At 37.9% G+C, this 25,561-nt stretch overlaps 1 protein-coding gene across 4 annotated transcripts in view; it reads right to left on the bottom strand.

The window, feature by feature from the left end:
• The window catches only part of PPP1R12A (protein phosphatase 1 regulatory subunit 12A), a 112,734-nt gene that overhangs the window by 62,928 nt on the left and 24,245 nt on the right, over positions 1–25,561 (bottom strand). For all 4 annotated transcript variants that reach the window (XM_053977374.1, XM_053977377.1, XM_053977376.1 and 1 more), the window contains exon 2: positions 5,308–5,438. In XM_053977374.1, coding sequence (XP_053833349.1) covers positions 5,308–5,438 — 131 coding nt within the window. The remainder of the gene's footprint in view (positions 1–5,307; positions 5,439–25,561) is intronic.

Raw genomic sequence — 25,561 nt, 5'->3', positions numbered from 1 at the left:
TTGAAAAACACTCTCTTACACTTCTTAGAAGATGCATCTTTCATTCTGGGTAAAATGAAAAACCATTCCTATTTAAGCAGGATAACTGTATAGTAGCCTCTGAACAGTTGCAAACAAGGTTCAAAATACACCAACTACACACTCACAACTAGGCAACCTACGAAGCCTACAAGAAAGTAATTTTTAGCACAAACTTTAATTATTGAACAAAAGAGAAATTTGTACTATTTCAGATTTTTCTTTATCTGGTGCGATACATAGCAGAGAGAAATAAAAAAGTAAGCATTTTAAAATTGTTTCTTAAATGCCACTTTGCACTATTTTGCCCACTCCCATTATTATTTTTGCATTCAAGAAAAGTTACTTGTTTATTCCCTGATACTGAAATAATATATGAACTTTTCAACCACAGAAGAGATCTATCAGATAAAACAATTCATTATACACAAGGAAACAGTTGTATAAAGGTAAATTTAAGGGTCCTACCCATTAAATAGCATCTTAAGGAATGCACACGAAATTTCTGTTCAAGTCCTTCTGCATTCAAGTTTCTTTTCACGTAACTATAATTTTACAAAGCATTTCATGTTGACTTCTTAATTTACACTAACACATTAGTGGGGAAAAAAAGCTCATTTGGGTAAAGCTTTCCGTGTATGGAAAAAATGGAGAACAGAAAGAGAACATACTATACAAAATCCACCTGTTATGGAAATGTTGAAGAATTTTAATTTAAAACATGTTCATATTACAATTACTTGTAAGGTGATTTACATAATCATAAATTAGATGAACAGCACTCTAAATAGACAATTCTAAAATTAAAGTATTCAAAGAATTTCTAGTAAGCTGAAACACTCTCAGCATTTACAGATGTCAGAAAAAACAGAAGCAGTTGCCTTCCATGCCAGAAATTTTACTTTTACAGCACAACTCCCCCTTTGCAAGCAGCTGACACATTGTTACCCACTAAACTATGTTCTTTGCTGTATTTTAATTGAAGAGGCCTTCTATAAGACAAATATTTCTTAAAGTGGAAGATGCATTTTCTTAGAAGAGACAGGAAGCATTTTCAAGGCAAGATGGCTATTCTGAAGGAGCAGGAAACTGAAATGGCACAGGAGATACTGCTTGGAGAAGCTGTCTCAGGAGTGGTGAACACAGTGGAGGATAACAGGGACAGGGAATACACCTGCAATGACAAGCCCACTGACCAGACAGTACAGAGCAAAATAAAATCCCAACATGTGGGAGGCCATGCTACAAATTCACTCAGCCCACTAGAAATTAGCATGGGACCAAGGCAAAAACATTGCTGAAGTGGTGGCTCCCTGAGATACCCAGAGATTTTTTCAGAGAAGCTTCCTACCACCTCCATATTCTGTACTTCTCATAGATATCCAGCACATGGGTGCACTCACTCAGGAACATCTGAGTAGCAGCAGGGACTACTTAAGAGTAATGTGCACATTACAGCTCACATATATACCTTATACCTGCCTTCTTGTACCTAAAGGGGACTATAGGAGAGCTGAAGAGGAACTTCTAACAAGGGCATGCAGTGACAGGAAAAGGGGGAATAGCTTCAAACTGAAAGAGGGAAGGTTTTGTTCAGATATTAAGAAGAAGCTCTTCGCTGTGTCATCTACAGAGTACCAGGGGATCAGGCACACCCAGTATGGCTTTAGGAAAAGCAGGTCCTGCTTGACCAATCTGATCTCCCTTCTGATGACCAGATGACCCATCAACTGGATGAGAAAGGCTGTGAATGTTGCCCACTAGGACTTCAGAAAAGCTTCTGACACTCTCTCTCTCAGCAGTCTCCTGCAGAAACTGGCTCCTCATGGCCTGGCCAGGCACATTTTTTGCTGGATAAAAAACTGTCTTGATAGACGCACCCAGAGAGTGGCAATGAACAGTTACATCCAGCTCGTGGTTGGTGTTCCCCAGGGCTCTGCAGTGGGGCTAGTCCTGTTTATTATCTTTATGGATGATCTGGACAAGGGGATCAATGACACCCTCAGTCAGTTTGCAGGTAACACCAAGTTCAGCAGGAGTGTTGATCTGCTGGAGGGCAGGAAGGCTCTGCAGAGGGGTCTGGACAGGCTGGATCAGTAGGCCAAGGCCAACTGGATGAGGTCCAACAAGGCCAAGTACTGGGTCCTACACTTGGGTCCCAACCCCATGTGGTGCTACAGGCTGGGGACAGAGTGGCTGGAAACTGCCCAGGGGATAAAGTAGCTGGGGGTGCTGGTGACAGTGGCTGAACATGAGCCAGCCTGTGCCCAGGTGGCCGAGAAGGCCAGTGGCATCCTGGCCTGGATCAGCAATAGTGTGGCCAGCAGGACCTGGGCAGGGATTGTGTCCCTGTACTTGGCATTGGTGAGGCCACACCTTGAGTCCTGTGTCCTGGGTCTGGTTCTGGGCCTGCAAGAAGGACATTGAGGTGCTGGAGAATGCCCAAAGAAGGGCAACAAGGCTGGGGAAGGGTGTGAAGCACAAGTCCTGTGAGGAGTGGCTGAGGGAGCTGGGGTTGTTTAGCCTGGAGAAAAGGAGGCTCAGAAGAGACCTCTCTCCAACTCCCTGAAAGGAGGCTGTAGCCAGGTGGGGGTTGGCCTCTTCTCGCTGGTAACAGGGACTGGACAAAAGGAAATGGCTTCAAGCTGAACCAGGAAGGTTCAGGTTGGACATCAGGAAGAATTTTCTCACTGAAAAGGGTAGTTAAGCATTGGAACAGGTTGCCCAGAGAGGCTGTGGAGTCACCATCACTGGAAGCATTCAAGAAACAACTGGACATGAGAGCGTTACGATTTAGTTGTCATGGTGGTGTTCAGTCAAAGGTTGGACTCAGTGATCTTGGAAGTGTTTTCCAACGCAAATGATTTTATGGTGAAACATCAGAACAGGTTGCCCAGAGAAGTCATAGATGTCCCACTCCTGGAATTGTTCAAGGCCAAATTAAACACAGCTCTGAATAACCTGATCTAGTTGTAGATGTCCCTGCTCATTGCAGAGGGGTTGGACTAGTTGACCCATGAAAGGTCCCTGCCAACTCAAACACTCTGTAATTCTAGGATTAGAATGAAAATCTCCTAGTTCAGTTGCTTTCTTAAATATAGTTTTAGATTTTGAGACATGCATGCCTGAAATAATATTTTGCATATTTGGATGGTTTAAAAGAGTTGTGCTATCTCAATAAGTAAGTTCCAACTAAAAGGCGGGCAGACGGGCGTAAAAAAGGCCTAAGAAACCTTAAGATGGAAGCAGAAGAAACAGAAACAAGATTGCCAAGTCCCCAATTTGAGAAGCACTACAAATCTGTGCAACAGGCAATTCCACAGGAGGATGAGGAAAGGAAGCACAGGTCAGACTCTTCCCAGCCCTTTATAAATAAACTTAGAAAACGACAGAACTCATTCCCCTGACTGTCTTCTCTCTTGCACAAAAATAGGTGCTAAAAGTAAAATACATCAGATTCAGTCACAGACACACACAAATACACATTGTCATGCTTCCCAGGAATTCATCCTCACTAAAGCAGATGCTGGATCTGAAGCACATACTACAAACTGAATTAAAATAAAATTTCTAAGCTCTGGTAGTTTATTGTATCATCCTTTCACCATCCCCCAGTTTTGCTTCAGCTGCAAACTGTGGTTTGTAGAACTCATTTTTGTAAATTATTTGAAGATGAGATTGTGGAGAAGCAGTCTGAAGATCTAAACTCTATGGGCATCATCAGATATAAATATTGTTCCACTCATGTCAGGTCCTCCTCAGCCGTATATGGAAATTTGTTTCAGCAGCTTATCTTCAAAACTCCGTGCACCTTAGAAACACTGCTCTTCCAACATCTTAGACATCTCACGTCCCAAAGGACTATAGTTCAATAACCCCATTTCTCTGAAGGCTATCTATAGAAAATATGCAGAGAGATTCTGCTCCAGTCTGAGATAATAAGAACCAGATAAATCTCAGATATTCAAGGCAACAGGGAAAACTGTTCAGTGGACAAGGGACATTGCTCTCTCTTTCCTGAACAAGTGCCTATGTTTGGCTGAAATGCCAAATCAAGATCACTTAACTAAACTTTTTCCTATTGTGGAATAAAGGCAGGTGTTTTACTTTCACTAAACTGTAGAAAGGCTTATATTGTCTCAATTTGCAGGGAAATTCTTGTCATAGTATAGCCAAGAAGTAAAACATCTCCAGTACTCATGCAAGGAGGATAACAGCATCAAACATCTGCACAGCGTAGAAAGGCAGATTACAAAGTTAGTGGTCACACAGTGCCCCAGGTATACCAAGGATATACGAAGCATATCACTCTGTAAACACCTCAAAAAAAAAAAATTCCAGGGAAAATTATATATTAGAGTTCCAAGAATTTTTCATTTCTCTCTAGACTGCAGCAAGTAAAACTCTCAAACTCACAGAACAAACTCACAATTTTCATTCTTCACCACTGCAGTTAGTACATAATTACATCATAAAATTTCTTTCTAAAATTACTTTCTATTTTATCCAAATCTTACAGTGGATCAGTTGTCACAACGAGTTTGGTAAAATTAATGAATTTTGTGTCTACCCAAAGAGTTTTAAAAAAGACTTTATTAACTGCTTAACTACAACAACAGTGTCCTGAACAACATATGCCACACATTTTCTCCAAAAAATCGTAATTTCAGGCTTGAACAGATAACCTCTCAAAAATTCTGATTTTAGCACACCTTCAGTGTCTCTCGATGAACTTCAAAAATAACAAAACCACTCCTGGAATTCAGTAGTGAGTAAGCTTTGAGTAATACTGAAACGGGCATCCAGCTTTTACTGCAGGCTTTTGCTCCACAGTCAAAAGAACTAGTCAGCCATAGCTGAAAAACAAATGTTTCAAGACTGCAAATACAACTGTAAAACTTATCTCCTTCACATAGACATATTCCAGGATAATGTTTCAGACTATCAATAAATGTAGAATGTAGTTTGGAACATTGTCCCTGTGCCTTCCCCCAGAAAATCTTTCTACCGGGAAAAAAAAAAAAAAAAAAATTGACAGTCATAAGCAGATAAGCAGTCATATGTTTATGTTTGTATCTACCTAATATGCAATGTAAAAAAACTAGAAAGGGAAAATGCAACACACAAAGTTACAGACACAGCACATTTCACAATCAATACACAATATCAAAGTATTCTTCCTCACTACACATCCCAGAGGCAACTTATGAATCCCATCTGCTTCTACTGTCTCTCTAGCAATGTACTAGCAAAATACATAGGTTTTAAAAATAGAGGAAAAAGTCTTACTCTGCTATATCAAGATATCCACAGGAAGCAGCTGCATGTAGCGGTATCCAGCCTTCATTATCTGGTTGATTAATATTCGCTCCATTTTCCACCAGAAATTTCACCATATCTACGTTATCATCTATACAAGCCTACAAAGAAAGAAAGAGTTAAGAAGTAAGTTCATACCAAAGCCGTTCTACAATACTGAGAATCTTTAAGCAAAATCTTCAGAATAAAATGTAAGTATTTTCAGTTCTGATGAAGAAGTAGGGTTTCTTTGTTGGGGTCTGACAGCAAGACAGGAAGAATTTGAGAGATAAAGAGCAGGTGTTCCAGATTTATAAAACTTTTTAAATAAATGAGTTTAAACAGTTTAAAAAAGTAAAAAAATATAATTTCCTTAGGTAAGTGCATTCTGGTTTTCTGAGAAGCCCTTTACAATCCCCACTGAATCCTTATTATCCAATATAAAGTCGTTCCTCAGGTCCTCACTTTGTCCCAGGCCCAGCTCAGCCACTTGAGTGGATATTAAAATTGAATAAACACTTACACCATGAAGTAGAATTGTGACTAAAAGCTAGGGAAGCACTTTGAAAACAATACCATAATGTGATTTTTACCTGTAATGTAGATGAAACTATGTAGTATGATGGGGATGCTATACAGTATTTCAACATCCCCCTACTGTTTTCAACTGCAGTATATTCTATACCATCATAAATATTTTAACAGTCTATTAATCACTCCTGTTTATAAACTTATTTGAGTATAATTTTGGCAATTGCCAGAATATTATCATCTGCCCACATCTCTTAATTACGAAGCAAAGAGCGTTGCTCAGATGCAGAATTACTGCCATTCTCCAGACCTCCATCTTGATTGACTCCTGTTTTGCCTTTCTTCTCTGCGTTCGAGTATTTTTCTCACAGGGTGCTCGGTGAGTTTTCTTGCCAACTTCTATCCTGCTGCCCTTAAAAGGGCAGAGCAACTGAGAGAAAAGTCCCTCTGCATTTCAGGGCAGCAAGAACTCCAAGCAGCTAGGTTAGACCCCACAAGACTGGTATTAATTTTTCAGATTAATAAATCAACAATACTACATAGCCACAGGGTTGAAATGAGAACCTCTACTCTTGGGCTCCGAAATGCAACTAAGGTATAAATTTTACTTTTCAGAATACTTCTGAAAAATCCCCAAAATTACATAATGTTTTACTATAGAAAGAAAGCAACTCCGATATCCCTATTTAAGCAATTGCATGCTCAAAGATGAATCCTTTAATTTTCCTCCATTCTGCAATGCTGAGGCAACAGCTACACCATGAGGAGGATGCTGCTGCCCAGTGTAACCAGCCAAACAAAACCAGACACAAATTATCCTTCTTTAATTCCATTTGCTTTAGTTAGGTACAGCTAGACTGCAACTAGACTGCAATACACTGCTTGCATTATTTATTTTTCAGTTAAGAACAAAATCCCATTCTTGAATGAAAACTTCCCTACCTTTTCAGGTATTCTTGAAAACTGACTTGAAAACTTTTTAGTCATATGCATCCCTAATAAAATAATTTCTTAACAATAAAGACTACAAATTTGTCAACCATATTTGTCTTCAAATTCTCCCACTTATCAACAGTGTACAATGATTATACACTTATAACAAGCTCTGAAAGAAGAGAATCACTTCTTTTTGTAAGACATTTTGTAACTTAGTGAAAAAGAATCCAAATGCAAGACATGATTAATCAGTTTGGGAGAAAAACAAATTCAAGAAACTCAGATGTTTACACTTAACAGAAATATCAACTATATATAGCCATATATCCAGTTTCTCTGAATATTCAATTTGTCCAACCACTGATATTCTATACCTATAATAATATTCACCATCTAGTTATAAGGAAAAATAACTTTATACCAGAACATTTTTCAAATATAGGTATTTGAATATATAAATTTAATATGCTGCATGCTTATCTTAAAATTCCCAAAAATTCATCATCTGTGAAAAAAGCTATCTTAAACCTGATTAGTGCTATTACAAAAAAAAAAAAAAAAAACAAACAAAAAAAACCCCAAACAAACAACAAACACACACAAAAAAAAAAACCCAAAAAAACCCCACAAAAAACAAAAAAAACCACTAAAACCAACCAACACCCTCCCCCCCCGCCCCAAAACAAAAAACCCAACCTTCTGGTTGTGACACAACCCAACAATCCTTGCCTGTTTTTCAAATACACATGAGAGAACCTGACAAGACATACTCATGAAAGTGCTGTTGCTAAGTGAATCAAAAGCTTACATATGCAGCACATTAAAAGACACATGAGTAAGTGGCTAAAAATATTTGACCAAATTTGGGCTGTTTATTGTGGCATACATGCCAAGAACTGGGAGAGCTCAAATACACTTATCAGGTATTATCATCAGAAACTGCACATTTATAACAACCAAAAATATTTTATTAAAAACTCACTGTTGTCCTCAAAAAGGTAATACCCATCTTAAGTCTAATACAACAAATTGCAATTGATTCTGTTGCTGAAAAACATGAATCTACTGCATCCTATGTCTCCATGTCCCCTTTTTCTTAAGAGAACTACAGGCAGGTGTTGGATAGATCCTCTCACTCTCAGCACTTTCCATAAGAAAGGCACTTCTCACTATCATCAGGTACCTTGAGACAGAAAGCCAAGAAGCAAATGTTATAAAATAAATTTTATCTAAATCTTTTTCCGTTTCTACTGCACTGCTCACTTCCGAAAGCAATATTTATCAATTGTCAGAAATGCCTCTGTTGTTAAAGACTGACATCTCAACCACAAAAGGAAAGCTTGTCAGATCAGCATGATAAACTTAAAGCAGTAGCCTCTGAACAGACTGCCCTTCTAGATCTCAGCCTGCAAGTTATTACAAAGGAAAAAGCAATGTATATGCAAGATGTAAAAACTAGAGTTCTGCTGATGCTCTGCTGATACTCACCATTCTTTCTGCCCCAGAATCTGAACAGAGGACGCAGACAGCTGCAGGTCTTCCTTTTCCACATATCTTACAGAGATCCCTTCCAAGACCCATCTCTGCTCTCCACAGTCATCTGCCCTTATCCCCAGTCTCTCCCTTCATAGCCCATAGTTCCCACCTAGAGCGTCAGTTACCACCTAGTGAAACCACAGGTCATCCTAAAGCTCTTTCCAAGTGCTTGCAAAACACATCTGTAAAGCACATACACCAGCCAGCTCCTATGGCAAGCAGAACATGGGATCACACATAAGATACCCTTCATCCTATGAATTGGTTTCTCTCCCTCAACCCCAGCCTCACCAACTGGCAAAAAGGCATTTCTGCATGAAGCACTCATTACCCTGCCAAATTTGACCTAAGTTAGCAAACGGGCTTCAAACAGAACGACAGTTGCCAGTGCAATCATATAAACCTTTTTCCTTTGAGAACCAATTTAGAAATTAGGCTAATCAGTCATAAAGTCAAAGCAAAGTTGAGAATACAAAGTCTGGCTACCTTTTCTGATAAGAAAAAGGAAGTACACTGAAGTCCAGAAAAGAAAACCACTTTCTATTTGTACAACAACCTGAAACTTGGACTGCAAAGACCAGCAAAGATCAACAGCACCTGGCTCCCACACAGACCAGTCCTAGGTCTAGCTTGTGCTGGAAACAACATTTCAACCTTCTCCCATAAATACTAAAAAGGGGATAACCAGACAACTGCTGAACATTCTAGACTTTAAACCGTTTGCCATGACTTTGTATTCCATTGCAAGTGGCAGGTGATACAGTTGGCTCTTGATACTATGTGTTAAGAACATCGGTGATGGGGAAATATAATTTAGTCAGTAGCCTTAAAAAGAGGTAATTTTAAAAGAAACATCAGAAGTGCTTGGTTCTTCAGTGAGTAACCACCCAAAGAATTCAGCAGAGAGCACCTTTACACAAAAGACAGGAAAAACAAGCCTGTAATTATTTTGAAAAAATAAGAAATCTTGTAGGGAAAGAAGCAATCAGTCTGTTAGACCACTGTCCCATATACATGAAGCAGAGCCATACACCATGCACCTTACATGGGGCTACAATTACTGATTTTCATTACATTAACATCTACAGAGGTAACGCCATCTAATTTTGCGTTCAGACATTACACTTCTTTTAATAAGTTTTGGTAAAATTTGTCTCCATTCTCCACAGACAGATTAAAACCTACCCTTTAACTGATTAGATTAATATTCTGATCTATTCCATAAATTATTTTGCATCTCTTAGGAAAACAAACATGGTTTTTGTTTGACACCTCTACCACCACCACATTTTATTTTTTCCATTTTTACTCTTGGTACAAAAACGAGTCAAAAATATGAACACAGAAGAATATATTAAGGGGATAAAACAAGTCCAGCAGCCATTCTGAATTGCCATGTGAATACTGGAAACAGGAAGAAGACCTCACACAGTGGGTCTGGAGTACAGTTTGTCCCCTCTTCCGATTTTTTGAGTGAAGTAATTCCAGTGGGTCCAACAGGACTTAGTAGGACATGAACATCTGTGCTACTGTAGCTGAGAATCAAATTAAAGCAGCAGAGCTGGTTAAAGTGGTTCCCATTCTCTTCGCATTGGGTTGCTTGTTCCTCTGCCATGACATACCACACTCCCTTACAACTATGCTGACACATTTTGCTAAACTGAATCCAAACTGGATCAGAAAGGCAATTAGAATTTAAAATGAAATAAATAAGAAAGAAAAATACTCTTACCTTCATCTGGTTAAAGCAGAATTATTTGCTTTGATTATATTAAAATGGCTTTTGTATTCAGAGAAGCAGCATAGCTCCAAAATTCATTTTCATGTCCTAATTTCACTAGCAAAGAAACAAAATTTAATTTCACTCTGAATTTTCACCTATTATAAAGCCTGTGTTAAAACTTCTTGTTTCAAACTGACACTTTTTGAAAGACATATTTCTAATTAGCAACTGCTTCTACCACTCGTACTTTTAAATTCACAACACATTTAAGCCTATTTTCTTGTTTGTAAGTATTTCATAGAATCATAAAATATTTTGGGTTCAAAGAGACTCATCTAGTTCCAAATGGACAGGAACATCTGGTTGCTGAGAGCCCCATCCAACCTGGCCTTGTACAGCCTTCCTATAGAAATCGCATTACTCGCTCTGCCTACCTCACTGTCCTCCCTTCCTCCCTTGCGGAGCAGTTTCAACTGAAACTGAGGCAGCAACAGAGGCTGAAGAAAATTAAATTCATCAGTTGTCATGAAAAAGTGGTTAATGATGAATCCTCTGAAATAATGGCACCACAGAGTAGTTCACAGTGTGAACTCAACAATTACTCCTCCTATCCAAGTCCTCGTGCTGACCTCCATGAGATAATGCCCCCAGTTTGAATGCTGGTCTCACTCTGCAATGATTTTTGCCCTCATGAGGAAAGATTTTCTTAGGAGAGAGGATATCACAGCTCACTAATCACATCTTCTGTTCATCTTCACTCACACTGGGAAAAAGAGTAAGTTTACATATTGCAGTTCTTATAGGTGTTCTTCTGTCAATAAACCACTAATGGAGAAGGTCTAAAAAGAAATCTGGTCAAAAGAACCAAACCAGGTTTGAGCAATGCTTTCCACTTTTCAATAACTTACATATTTATGCTGCACATTAATGAACAATGAAGCACCAACAAATGAAGTGGCAGTAAGGTGTATGAAATGAAACATGAGCCTTATCTAACTTTCAAGCTACAGACTCAAAGTAATCTGGGAGTTACTGCCACTAGAACAAAGGAGGATTTTTTTTTTCATCTAATTTGTTATTCCGCTATTAATTCAATGTTTTCATACAAAGTATAACATCTTAAGGTTCTAATATTTGTAATGACTATGTCCTAAGATTCACTGAATATTCTGGAACACTTTCAGGATGAAGGGTAATAAGAATGACCAACAAATGAGGTTATGAAATAGCACTGATTACTACAGTTATTTACTGTTCAAGCAATCACTATAAAACCAGGTATTTTACATTTGCCAAGTATTCTGTTTAATACAGTACATACAGGGTGGAGAGGCTGTTGATGTTCATGTTTACGTTAAGAAACAGAAGAGTTTTGGTGTTGAAACAGAACTTCAGGCAATAACCTAGTATTACAGATAACAAATGTTGCTCAATTATGAAATTAAGTGTTCATTTAGCCAACCCACAAGTCTCAGCTTCTATTTTTCAATAGCTGGAGTAATACCGGATACCTTGCCTACTGACAAAATCTACTTTTAGGATTGAATATTTTACTTCATTAAAGCATGCTTTCTAGTAAAAATGGTATGGTTTACAATGCAAACATCCTTGCTAAACTAGCAATATTACCCTTTTGCTAGACTAGTGTTACTTTGTTTAGCTTGCCTGTAAATATTATGTGTATGACACACTTGTGTGTTATTTTTTGGTAAGAATGGCCTACTATTTAAAATCCTGGAGAATTGGCCCATAAAAAATAGTTAAAATTATTATTACTATATCCAATAATTCAAACTACTGAAGTATTTCAAGAGTATCTCATGGCTTCTGCAAGTTACAGCAAACTCTTCTCCAGAGAAAGTTCTTGGAAACACTTCATTTTAAGCGCAGAAAATGAGAAACATTTTAGATATCTGCAAAAGAAGGTAAGAAAGACACTTTCTCCTAAGCAAAAACCACTACTTGAAGATGATGCAACATTTCATGTCCATTCAAGTCTCATGGGGAAGGCATGCAGAGAATATTGAAACTGAACACCCATTAACTATCGTTACTTAATTCAAATCCTGGAGAACTGTCAAACATTGACAAAAATAGACAAATCATCCCAGAACTCAAACTTCTCTAGCTATTAGTTCCACTTCATGTAAACCACTTGTCAAAGTTTTCTAAGATATACATAAATATATCTCAACAAAAGTTAACTTAAGATTTTTTTTCAGCTCCAAGATAAAACCAGAAGCTCCATTAAATCAGTATATGTTTAGCTCAAATTTGCAGCAAGAGCATAATGTAATTTTCATCCTACAATTCTGTCTTGTTTTCTTTGCTACACTGAATTACTAATTTAATTACATGCCCTTAAGCTTTGCTAGTTTGTAATTTATAGTTAAAGCTGCAAGTTTAATTATGGGCACAACTCATGAAAAATACTAAATTCTATTGCTGCTGAGACTGATATAATCTACATGTTAAAAAATTGATCTCATAGGGATTTTCCACTATTTAAATCCTCATGAATGCTTAATCATAGATCTTAATCAGAATTGCAATAGGATACATATATTTGAGTCGTTTCAGAGTGTTTCAAGTAGAGATAGAATTATTCTTGCCCTCTAACCTCCTGCCAAGATAAATAAGGAGGAGAGTTGGCTGCTGCAATGTTATTTACTCTAACCAGAGATGCTACCCTTAGTGTTACGAATCCCCGTAATGGATCAAGACTCATTCCAACAGACATTATATGGACAAAACAACCCAGTCTAATACCTGCTCCTGTTCTTGCTGAAATAATCCAATTATTCCAGGCCACCTAGTATTACATGCAAATGTGCTTCAAAATAAATACTTGTTTTCATTTTTAAATCTGTGAAAATCTATTTTCAGGAACACTTGGAATTCCCACACCAGAAGTTACCTCATCATTAAAACCACCATACTAAATATGTAGTATTAAACTTTAATGGTATTCATCTACTGCAACGTGAAGGAAAAGCTCAAGACAACCTGCCAAAAACATCTGCCTAAACCCCTCAAATAATCCTTGGAAAATGAGGTGTCATGGAAAAAAAAATTATTATGGAAGAGATCAAACCAAATGGCATTGAAAGATGAAGTTATTGATGTTGGTGCAGCTATATTTGCCTGAGTAGCCTTTTTTCTCCTGGCTCAACATATTGACAAAGTTGGTGAAGAGACTGGACTCTATGAAGCAATCTCTGAAGTTCACACAAATGAGGCTTTTTTTTAAACTTGTGGTATTAACTGCCTGAGAAACAACTTCTGCTTTTCGTTCTGATTTCTTTTAATTTAAAAAGAACACTAGTACTTTTTGTGGAACTTGCTTATAGATGTACTTTCAGGTTTCTTAGGCATCTTTTTAACCATATGCCAAGTGAAAGAACAGGAGTTTACCAGGCAAAATGGAGAAACAAAGATTGGACTGACACCATGGTATTATAACTGGTACAATGTGCAAATTCACAAGCTGTCTTGAACCCTGAAGGCTTAGGCAGGTAAGTATGTATAAATTACATGTCAGACCTTTATTTTAGCTACATATTTTTGAAACCTATCAAAAATCAGTGAATTTGGGAGTCGCATCCAGAACTGAATTTCAAGCTCACTTGTTTCACAAATGGCTTTCTCTTTTTTCTGGCCTTTGCCTTTGCAGCTTGCCTTATGAGGCAATTTCAACAGATCAGAGAATCACAGAATGGGTCAGGTGGGAAGAGACATCCTCTGACATGCTCCCTTCAGATACTAATAGACAGTGATGAGGTCCCCTGTAAGTTGTCTTTTCTCAAGGCTGAACAGACCCCATGGTTGATGTACCATGCTCAGTGGGACAAAGACAATACAACCCACCACATGACAAGTGTGGAAAAGAAATAAGGAGTAAACAAAATTGGCATACCGTAAAAATATAGTGCCATTATAAAGTTATGCTTTCATTAAGCATTTATTGCTACAACTTTGGCAGATAGCTATTAGTTTACATGGTCACACAGTGTGTAGATATTACATTTGAGAAGGAGAAAGCAATGTCATATAGGACATGTATTTTTGTCCCAGCCTAATTAAACAGTAGCAATTGCATTTCAAATAGGTGTTTTGTTTTTTTTTTTTAATGAGTAAACATAAACAGCTTTCAGCATATGGGTGACTAATGAAGTTCTTGAGCCAAAGTAGCTTTTCAATTTAAAATACCTAACTTCCTGATATCCCCTAATGCACTTTCTTAACCAGCATAATCTAGCAAAACAAAAAAGCATCAAGAAAACTTTGCAGGGGAACCTGTTTACATAAATAAATAGGTTTGTTCATTGCTATGTTCTTTCTATTAAATTTAAACCATATGTGCCAAGTTTTTTTTTTCTTTTTCCCTCTGCTTCTGACTATCACCTCTATACAGTTCAGAGTTCTTCAGAGCGGAAGAGCCCACTGCCTTGGAAGAAAGCAAACCTAACCACATCTATCAGCCCTCCTCTGTGAACTCATAGGCTATGTTTGCATTCTAGTCATCAGCTGACATTTAATCTTCTGTATTAGCAGGATCTAGGGGAAGTGTTCCCTGCTTTCTAATTTTAGCTAAGTGAAGTGGCAGAACTGAGTAGAATAAAAGTAATAACATTGAATTTAGGACAAACAATGATAACCCTTCACACCATCAAGGGGGAAAAATTTACATGCTGATAGAGCACCCCAGAGTAATCAAGACAGACTTTCTGTGTGCTCACTTTCCTACTACACATTACCGCTGACAATAAAAAGGACCTTTAACAGAAAAAAAACAAGATTACAGGTACAAAAAGGCAGTAAGACACTCATTCAATTAGCATTTGCCATGTGTGGTTTTATCCTTAGCATTATACAGTATATTAGTAGTAAAAGCAGATATAGTAAGCCGATAAAGCTGATATCAGTCAGGGCTCTTTTACTCCCTAAGCAGGGGAATCTATGCAAATAAATTACTAATTTGTATAACTCAATTTAACATAGAATGAAAAAGTACACGTGAAGTTTGAACGATGCATCAGTTGGATTTATATGCTTTTTACATGTAAGAAGTAAATATACTCAAAGAGAATGAAAAAAACTCATACATGGATGGAACTAAGAATAAAATGAGAAGTAAAACTGGCATTTCAAATTAATGCTTCAACATTAATCAAATAATCTTAAATATATTTATCTTAATGATAAATATATTTGTTTATCAAAACTGCATTCTGTGCCCAAAGCCACTTTAAAAAGGTAGGACTACATATACACAAGGAAACTAATTGTTTCACAATTTTCCATTTTTAAGGAAAGAATATCTTGCCCCTGCTACTTTCTGTTCCTAGACTGAGAAAAGAAAAGCTATTATTCTCTTATGTAAATCCCAGAAAATTCTTCAATTTGTGATCAAACTTATGATTCATTGAATTGACTAGATAAATTGGAAATAATTTCCAGCTTTTCAAAAATGCTACTAAGTCTTGAGGCTGACTTAGGTAGCAAATCAGCAGGTTCAGGATGAAAGTAAAGTATTCTGACAGGCTCACCAAAACTTTAGCAGAAAACCAAGATTTTCCTGAAAAAACCCAATTAAACAGAGTTTAAGTGAAATTATCCAAAAGCATATCAGCCAAACATGTTACAGTAAATATCAAACAGCTGCTTTTTCTCAAAACTGTATTTTTAATATAGACTTTATCAATTCAGATGGTAATAAGGTGAAAAACCTGCAGCTTCCAGTCCCTGCAACCCTGCAGGTATCAGACAACACTTTTGCCAGGTGTATCAGCAGTAACACCTCAATCAATGCTCCTCAGGACAGGCCTTGCTCTGAGGCAGGGCAACACAGAAACCTGTTGAGAAAACATCAGAATAATTCTTGTAGCACAGTGTGTTTTACACATAACAGTGGTGTCTATGCATTTTAACTTAATTTTTCAACCAAAATACCCCCAAACTAGGAAGAAGCTCTCCAATTTTCTCCAGTAGCTGTGGAACACATATATATAAATAACTTCATTTTACAATCACTCAATTTCTGCTTTCAGAAATACATTCAGAACAAAACCAGAAGAAACTGGGACATGGTTTGCTTTCTGTTCTGTTGTAAGTTTGAAGGAATTACTCAGGGGAGTGCATAAGGTATAGACAATGCTAAAAAATTCAGTGTAAGGTAATTTCCATATACATTTTCAGATTCCACATTGTAGGAACACACAGAGCACCATTTGGAAGAACCTATCCAAAGCCTTTTTTTCTCATTTAATCTGCACAAAAAATGTCCCTGTGGTCTCCAAAAGCTAAGGTACTTGCAACAAAGGTCACCAAAGCTCATATTCTCTGCAAGTATAAGATGACATCAGGATATACCTAAAGCCAAAATTCAAGTCAGCCAAGTCACCTAAAGAAACCTTTGGAAGTTATAAAAAAAAGTGTTTTCATGGTGTCCCTTTGCTAAACAATCTTTTAACATAATTTTTATGCATGCTTCAGAATAGTTAACAAAACTTTTTGTTCAAACAAATAAAGATAATAATCAAACACACCGCAAGCCTCTGTAAATTATAAAGAATAAAAAGAAGTATTCAAGACCGAACTCCCTCTCTCTCAGAGGCCAGCTATGCAGCTGTTTATCTGCTCAGACATAGTTTGCAACTTCTAAAAAAGGCGTTTTTGCCACAGTGTAACTTAACACCCTCTTCAATAGACTCGCTACATTGTGAACTTGCTGAGAAACCCTCACTGGTTGGAGGGAAGATGCAATCCCATGTGGATGCTTCCTTTGCCCCTGCAGCAACACCAGTCCCACCTCCAACAACTGCCTTTTGATTGTTTCCAAATCTTTCGCTAGCACAAGAAAACAGCCGTGAGTATTTCCTAACAGGGACAGCCATCTAGGATTTCTCTCGAGCCACAAAATTAACAACCACCACTTTGGAATCCTCACTCTCCCAAAAGAGCACGACTGAAGTACCAGCTTTGACATCGGATTCCCTCCGGTCTATATAAACAGGAAATTCTTTGGTACAGTTTTCCCATTAGAAACTCATTATGACAGATTAACAAAGAAACTGCAAGTAATCACAAGTTCCTAAGAAACCACTTACATCCCAATTACAGTGAAAACTGGTCAGGAAGACAACAGCCAACAAGTAAAATAATCTGAGTTTATTTAGACCCATCCACAACAGCATGTATCACTGTATATACACAATACATGGCATTTTAAAAGAGCCAATTTTCAAGTCTTTTTAAAAATCCTCTGAATGGGTATCACATGGACCAAAAGCCATTATTCTAAAAGGCAATTTTATTAGGAAGTTACTGTAGTAAAGAAATAAAGCAAAATTATGGCAGCAAATAAAAATAATTTTTTAACAAATAAAACTGAGACAATCAAGATAAAATTTGAAGTAAAAATGGGTATAAATAGTATAAATTTACAGTAACAGAGAAGAGATTTGGAAAGAAAAGTTACAAACATCAGTGAAAAAACACAACTGTAAGGGGCAGGAATACTAAAGCATTTTTTAGATATGTTAAAAATGGAAAAAAACCCACAAACAGTATATAGGGCACAAAGAAATAAATATAGAAAATAGGTCAACAAATACTTCTAATTTGAGTTTTGAAAGAGTCAGAAAGTTTTGTCTTGCATAATGAGGCTGATATACCTTCTATTCTACTAGTAATAAGAAAGAATATTAAAACCCCATGGATCACTATTTTACCTTAGTAGATCTTGGTAATACAAATCACAAGTGTGCTTGGGTAGCTCCCTAGCCACTGTCTAAGAACTAATGCAGCTTCAAGTTTGCCAATGTTTGTCTTCTAAACAGATTTTGAAATACCTGGAAAACAGCAAAGGACTGCAAAGCAGCAACAGAAATGCCTGAATGTGTTAGCTTGTCAGCCATACTGGATAAAATAAATTTAAAAAAATACAAACAAAAAAAATCCATGTGAAAGATTCTAAGATAACTGAGTTCATTAGGCTTATCAGCAAGAAGGCAATAACATACCAACACAGTTATACTGTCCCAAAAGTTTTGCTTAGCTTCACCAACAGCACCACTGCTTTTTTTGCACCATGGAGCCAGACCTGATTGACACAGAATGCAGCTGACACTCACTCCTATGATCTGGGGCACTAGCAGTTTTGAAACAACATGGGTCCAACGAGGCTTTTTAAGCGTGCAGCCTTGCCAGACAAAAGTTTACCCCACTCAGAACAACTGTTCATAGATGTTCATGAAAGCTTACTAGCAGAGACACTTTTGGTGCAGAACCTGAAGAAGCTTCCTCAGGAGAGGACACCTTGAAGTATGTCTCCCCAGTCCTGAGTAACAACAGATTTTTCTTTTTTTGGTCATAGTATACGCTCCAGCATATGAAGTATCAGACTAACTCTGCTGTTTTGGCACACAATGTATGAAAACCCAGCACAAACTAAGTATTTTTTGAAAAGCAGTTCTCTAGACTGCATCTGCAATCAGTGTTACTGCTGCTCTCTTCATGGCATTAAAAAGCAAACCACACTCTGATACAGAGTGTCTGATATTTACTCTGATACAGAAGTCAAGAATGATACATGCTGACTTTTCACCACTGTATTAGAAGTATTGGCATACTAAAAATGTTATACTTTTTGTCAGTATATTACAAAAGCAGCTTCTTTGTTTTCAAACTGCTGTGTGTGCTGCAGTACCAACTCCATCTCAAGCCTCATTCTGGCAGATTTGTTTGTATGCTCTGGTTCAGGCTATACCACCTTCACCACTGCCACCAAATACATAGGACAGCAGATCTGCAGCATTTCACATGGCAAGACTTTATAGGCTTATGTGACTTTATGGCTCTCCAAGTCACAGCTCTGGTCACGTCTATTCTGTGTGGCACAACTTGCACTGCCTCAAGAGGTCATGCCTGCTATCCCCTAAGTCTCTACAAATTCTAGGGAAGAGCTTAGAGACAAGGCAAGGATATAGTTGTGTATTCCCCATCCTCTACAGAGCCTTTGAGCCTCACAAATCAAGTTATCTCTGTGTGTAAAGGCAAACTTGTAAACTAGTAAATGCTGAATTTTCTAGCTCTTGCTAACCTTCTTAAGAGCAATTTAATCCATGCAAGCAAGCAAGATAAAAATACTGTAACTAGATGAGCAACTGTCACCCATAGCATACATGCCAAAATCATCATGGCAAAATCATGGTGTCCTCTGCACTTTTGCCAGAGAACAAGAATTCAGACGTTCATACACATGCTGCAGCAGTTCACCTATAGCTTGTCAGTCCTGCACGCCAAATTTTGGAAGCTCAGAAATGAGTTCCAAGGAAAAAAGGCACTAAAGAAACTTGCTAATGATGGTTTTTTTTCACTGTCTTTAGCTGCACACAATACCACTTTTAAAAGATAATGGAGAATATACCTTTGGTAAAAGTTCTTGTAGTTGAATGCTGATAAAAACAGACACTTTAGGAAAGCATTTAAACTGAGCTTTTATGATCTTCTTTCCCTGTTACACTTGATTTTAGGCAGTTACACAAAAACCATATCCCAGCTGATAGCAATTAGACCCTCATCTTGCTTTATTTTGCTTTAGAATCTATGATATTCAGATAACAAAGATGTTTCAAAGTATTTATAAACACCATCCCTATCCAATAATTTGCCTATGTTTCAAGATGAGTTTTACGCAATAATCTGTTCCCTGCAGGAGGTAGTGTTATAAAACCAGAAAACTCTAATTCCTTTGAGCTAACATACACTAATCATAATCACTCAGGGCATGATTCTACACGAGCTCACTGTTGACAAACAGGGAGGTCCCAGTCTCCCTCCTCATTCTCAACTGCACACTCCCAAAAGCATTTGTCAGACTCTCCATTAGCCAATTCACTAACCAGCAAGGCAGAAATAACCTTTTCTTCCTCCCCACCCACTGAAACAAACAAAAAAGGAGGAGGGAAAACAACCAGCATGGTGGGAGGAAGAGCACACCCTTTCAAGGCAGCGAAGCAGGGTACTGCCTCAGCAGCACCTGGAGCTGCAGCCACTTCAGAGTTTCAGTCTAAAAAGGATTCTAGAGAAAAGGACAAAAGCCTAATTATGCTAATTATGCAGTAACTCGTTTGTATTGACTTCTAACTTCTGAGAGGCTGCTGACATCTTTGAATTGCATCAGGACAGAAAATACACTGACTTTCTCTTTACCAGGACTGTGTCAGCTTGAAAGAAATAACAAAAGCTCAGAAGTCTGTTGTTTACCTGACCTTAGCAGTATGCATGTCATCACAAATCAATCACAAATGTTCTAAAGTTTGCTTCCTGTATATCAGACTTATAGTTAAAGATTATTATTATTAAAGAGCATAAAAACGAAAGCCTGGCTGAAAAGCACATTGGCTTCAAGGTCAGACATACAAATGCACACTAGCTTTACTGACTGCTTTCCCCCCAGAAATACCTACCAACAAATGCTAAACAAGTGAAAAAAAAAAAAAAAAAACACAAAAAATGAAGTTGTTTTGACTTTATGGAGAAAGCACACACACACTGCCTGAGCATGGGGAAAGTCTGCAGAGTTTTGGTGGGTAACCACTCAGTATCCCTGGAAGGGGAGGAGCAATAGCAAGGACAGGGTTTGACAGGGAAGACTTCCAAGTTTTTGCATTTAAGACAAATGAACAAAGGCCCATGTGACTTTCTCTACTATTCAATCATCCACTGCTCATGCTGTAAACTGAAAGCTCCTGCAATGCAAACTGTTTTGAAAAATGGTTCTCAATTTATTTTCACAAAAGCTCTACCCATCAGGCTAGGGGCTATACTCCAAATACCTCATAGTACTTGGTGAGAAACTGACTTTATGTTGTACAGAAAAGAGAAACCCACTCCTTGACATTCCAGAAGATGACCTTTTGATGCCTTGAACTTGCTTTTCCTCCTCTACAGTGCACACTTCTACAAAAAAAAAACTTCAGAAGGGGAAAGCTGTTCTGCCAGCCTAATTTTCACTATTAAATTAGGTAAAAAAGTGATAGAGCTTTATGCTTCTCTAAGGACTCTACTCTGACATTACATATTCATTATGCACCTATATATAAGCAATAGTAAGGCTGAACAGCCAAATATTCCAGACCTAGGAGATGTTTTAATTAACACTGCCTAAGCCAAAGCAATTGGCCCAACAAACCTCTGACCTGTGTACAGTCCTACATGATCTCTACTTCCCTGTGGCTAAAGGAACTTTTTTCATTCAATCTGTGAGATGATCAGTACTTCCATAATGTATGGCTATTCAAAATTATGGATTTTTCTTTACAGTTCAGTGTTCAGCCTGTACTACTTAAATCTTGTTCCAAACAGAGCTCACTCTCTCATGTGCTCTTACTTGCCGCTTGACAACCATTTAGGTACATAAGCAGGATTCATAAAACCTCCACCCCAAAAGTCATTGCTTTACAGATCATAAAACAAACAAAACAAACAAGAAGGTCAACATAAGCCATACACCCTGACTTAACCATACAATTTGAAATACCATGGAACTGAGGTTTTATGATATCCACTACTTCATATGGCTAAAGGAAAGCTTCCTTTCATTACACTTACAATCACAGGCACATACAGATTTTCCTGCAGATTTCCCTCCTATCCCATAGACCATTCTCTTCTTCTCCCCCTCATTATAAAGCAAAAGTTCAATGAGCAACAGTAACTTTTATCAAATGTCCTGAACTATTCCAAGAGCAAATCCTCTATGAGGCCCTATAATCTAGGTATGATGACACAATACAGTATTAAAAGGTTAATGCATGTTAAGTCCAAGTACAGATTTCATATTAATTACCTCATATCTAATATACCAACAACCAAGTTCCTTTATTTCAGTATTCCCAATATCAGTCTTTCTTTTCCACACTATCACTTAATTTGCCCAACTCTCAGTTTCATCCTGACAGCCAGCCCACATCTGACAGCTTGCTTTTGCCTCCACTCTTCTGACTCACTCCTGCGTCCCTACTCTATTTTTGAATCTTACAGCTTCCTCCTCTGTGCTAGTGGAGGCAAAGAGGTCACAGCACAGATAGTACCAGCCTAAGTCTAGATGAATTTTACAAGTCCACAGCACCCTGACATCTGTACAGCTTCTGTGTTCTGAATAATCATACTCAAAATTAACACAGATATATCACTGTATGGTACTGTAGGTTTTTTTAGGTCTTGGTATATTCTGTTGGATATCAGCTTTTCCCTGAAGCACTCTTCTGGTAAACCTGAAAATATTTGAAAAAAGGTTTTCTTCTGAAAAATCTTATCTCACTGCAAATGCTAGAATATGAAAACATAGATCCATCCAAGGAGAGTTTGCTTCTGGCAATCTAATTCAGTATTAAAAAAATTCCATCCTCCTTTACAGCTTCATAGCTGAAAACAGTAAGAGAACAGACTTTGTAGAGATCCAGAGTCTTAGTCAAAGGTATGGACTATCTCCCAGAAAAAGAACTCAATAGGCAGAACTCTTCAGCCTAAAACAAAATGACACTGACAACCATGTCACAAGACTAAAAATCAGTAATAAGAGAAACCTGTTCACCATTTCTGCTAAAACAATGAGTTCAAGTCATTACATGTAGCTAGTAGAATCTGCAACCAAAAGACATGAAGAAACAAAAGCTGCTTTTCTGAGAACTGATTGGAATGCTACGTACCAGCAGAAGCAAAGATCTACCAGACTTATCACTGGTCTCAGTAGACTGGTCTCTCCTTTTCACACAAATCAGACACTGGAGCTGTATAATTAACTGAAAGAATGCTAAAGGCCTCAGACAGCTATATAGAGGAAAAAAACCCTCTTAACTACAATTTAAATTAATACTGTAGCATTTTTACTGATACTTCTCACAGTAGGTAAGAGATGAAGTGCTTTGGTTTTTCTTCTCTTTTCTGCAATAGAAAATATGTTGTGGTTTTTTATTAGGACTACAAGTAAAGGTAATGACGTTCTTGCATTTGACAAGATTCTGTGTATCTGAATAAAGAGATATGACTAAGTTTAACAATCTAGCCTCTCATTCAGGAGGGTTTTTTAAAGTATAGGTATAAAAATTACCATACAGAGAATTACAGTAAAGCTTCTGTGCATCCTACTACTTGAAAGTACAGGGTAGTTCACCTCACTGGTGCTACTATACCCAGATGCTCTTTCCAGAGGAACCTGAACCAGATCCCTCTGAAGCAATCCCTTAATATGCAAGCCTCAAAAGTTGCTTATTTAAACTCTTGGCATATGATGGGGCTACAGCATTGGTAGATGGAGCAGAGCAACTGACACCATCCACCTGAACTTATGCAAATGGTTTGACACCGTCACACATGATATCCTTCCCTATAAACTGAAAAGACATAGATTTGATGAATGTATCACTTGGTGGATAAAGAAATGACTGATTGACTGCATGCAAGAGTTGTGGTCAGTGCCTCGTTGTCCACATGGAGACCAGTGACAAGTGGAGTCCCTCAGCAGTTGGGGCAGATACTGCTCAACATCTTTGCCAGCAACACTGACAATGGGACCAAGAACACGCTCAGCATGTTCGCTGACGGCACCACGCCGTGTGATGTGATGCAGCACCATCCAGGGGACCTGGACACGCTTGAGAGATGGGCCAATGCAAACCTCATGAAGTTCAACAAAGCTAAGTGCTAGGTCCTACACCTGGGTCATGGCAATCCCAGGCACACCTAGAGGAGTGGGCAAAAAAATGATTGAGAGCAGCCCTGTGAAGAAGGACTTGGTGCGATAGTTGATGAAAACTCAACATGAGCCATCAGTCTGTGTTCACAACCCAGAAAGCCAATCCTGGGCTGTGCCAAAAGGAGCATGGTCAGCAGGCCAAGGCGGGGATTCTCCCCCTCTACCCTGCTCTGGCTGTAACAGCTACTGGAATGATAACCAGTTTACAACAAGCTTGGCTAGAGGCACAACAGCTTACATGATAGCAAAAGTGCATTATGCAATAAAGCAGTAGTATCAATATGCTACTACCCTAGTATAAAGTCATTGCCACAAAAGAAATTTCTTCTACTAGCTACTCAGGCTCTTGCCACCTTTTCAGTTTTAACAATTAGCTACTGTGCTACTGAAGGAGGCCAAGAAAGAGAGTATTACAGACAAAGCTAAAGACAGCTGGGCTGGTGGCTTTTTTTCCCGTTTTTGGATGGCTGCCTTCATTTCACTAGAACACTACAAAGCAAGTTGACCATATAAGGCACTGGGATTCCCATGGAAAATGCTTACACAAATCTATCCATGAAGTCTATTTAGTTTATATATCACAGTTAAGACGAACATTTGCAGCACATTTTTAAGACATTTTAGAATTAAACCTTACACATACTGCATTACTTTTGTTTTAACTGAGCTCATGGAAATAGCCTTCCAGAAGAATCTACAGCTTAACATTCAACTGAATGCATTTCTTTACATAATATTAAGACCAGATCAATTTCAAAACTGCAGGTAGCATTCATAAACACAACATCCTTGATTTTGGTGCAAATGAAAAGTACCAGAAAAGCCTAATTCAGAAGTCTGACAGCAAATGAATCTCACTGTCAGCCACTGGCTGCAGTCTGCATTTATCAGAGGCAGCAACTTACTGCATGGAAAGGTTATTTGTAGCCTAGATTCCAACAAGAATAACTCTAACGAGCAAGTGCTTATAAGGAGATGGTAATAAGCAGTCTGCAGAGAAAGGACAGAGAGAACTGAAGAAAGCAACATTCTTGAACAGATGGGGGTGTAAAATAGAGAGGACTGCAGGGCTTCCACTTGAGAAGGGCAAGGGAGCTTTCAAGACAATGGAAGCAAACATCAGTCTAGAAGATGGGCTAGAAAAAAATAAGTATGAACTTCGGGATTACATATATAAATACAGGAATACAAAAAGCTGCAGTTAGAGGTATGTGCCAGCATGACAACAGTGTCTTCTTAGCTCTAGGGTTTATTTTTCAGAAGGAATCAAGCACTTAAACATTGGGAAGCAACACTTCTAACACAGTATCAAAATTTCTAGAGAACTCTGCCATATTTTTAATATACTACACTCCCTGAATATTTGCATTAATCTTTTTAGGTAAGAATTTCACAACTGACCTTTATGAAAGGTCAATTTTGCCAATAAAATACATAGTTTAGTCAATACTGGGTTTCCTCTTCAAACAGATATCCAAACCTCACAGTACTCTCTAAACCAGACCTGTTGAATTAAGTAGGACATTTTGCACCTACTTTAGGTAGGACTAGAATGCAATTTTTCAATCAACACATAGCCTGTTGACTCCTAAGGACAAAAAATTGTGCTTGTACATTAACACAATCTGAACAGAACTATTCCTTCCAATAAATGTTACCTGCTGCCAGACCTAGCTGCCTTTTTGCACCTCAGCAAATATACTCCATCTAACAAAGACACTAACAAAAACAAAAAAAAACAAAAAAAAAAAAAAAAA

Source organism: Vidua macroura, chromosome 5, assembly GCF_024509145.1.
Source record: "Vidua macroura isolate BioBank_ID:100142 chromosome 5, ASM2450914v1, whole genome shotgun sequence".
Lineage (NCBI taxonomy): Eukaryota > Metazoa > Chordata > Aves > Passeriformes > Viduidae > Vidua > Vidua macroura.
The sequence above is the reverse complement of the archived record's forward strand: the minus strand, read 5'-3'. Positions and strand labels throughout refer to the sequence as shown.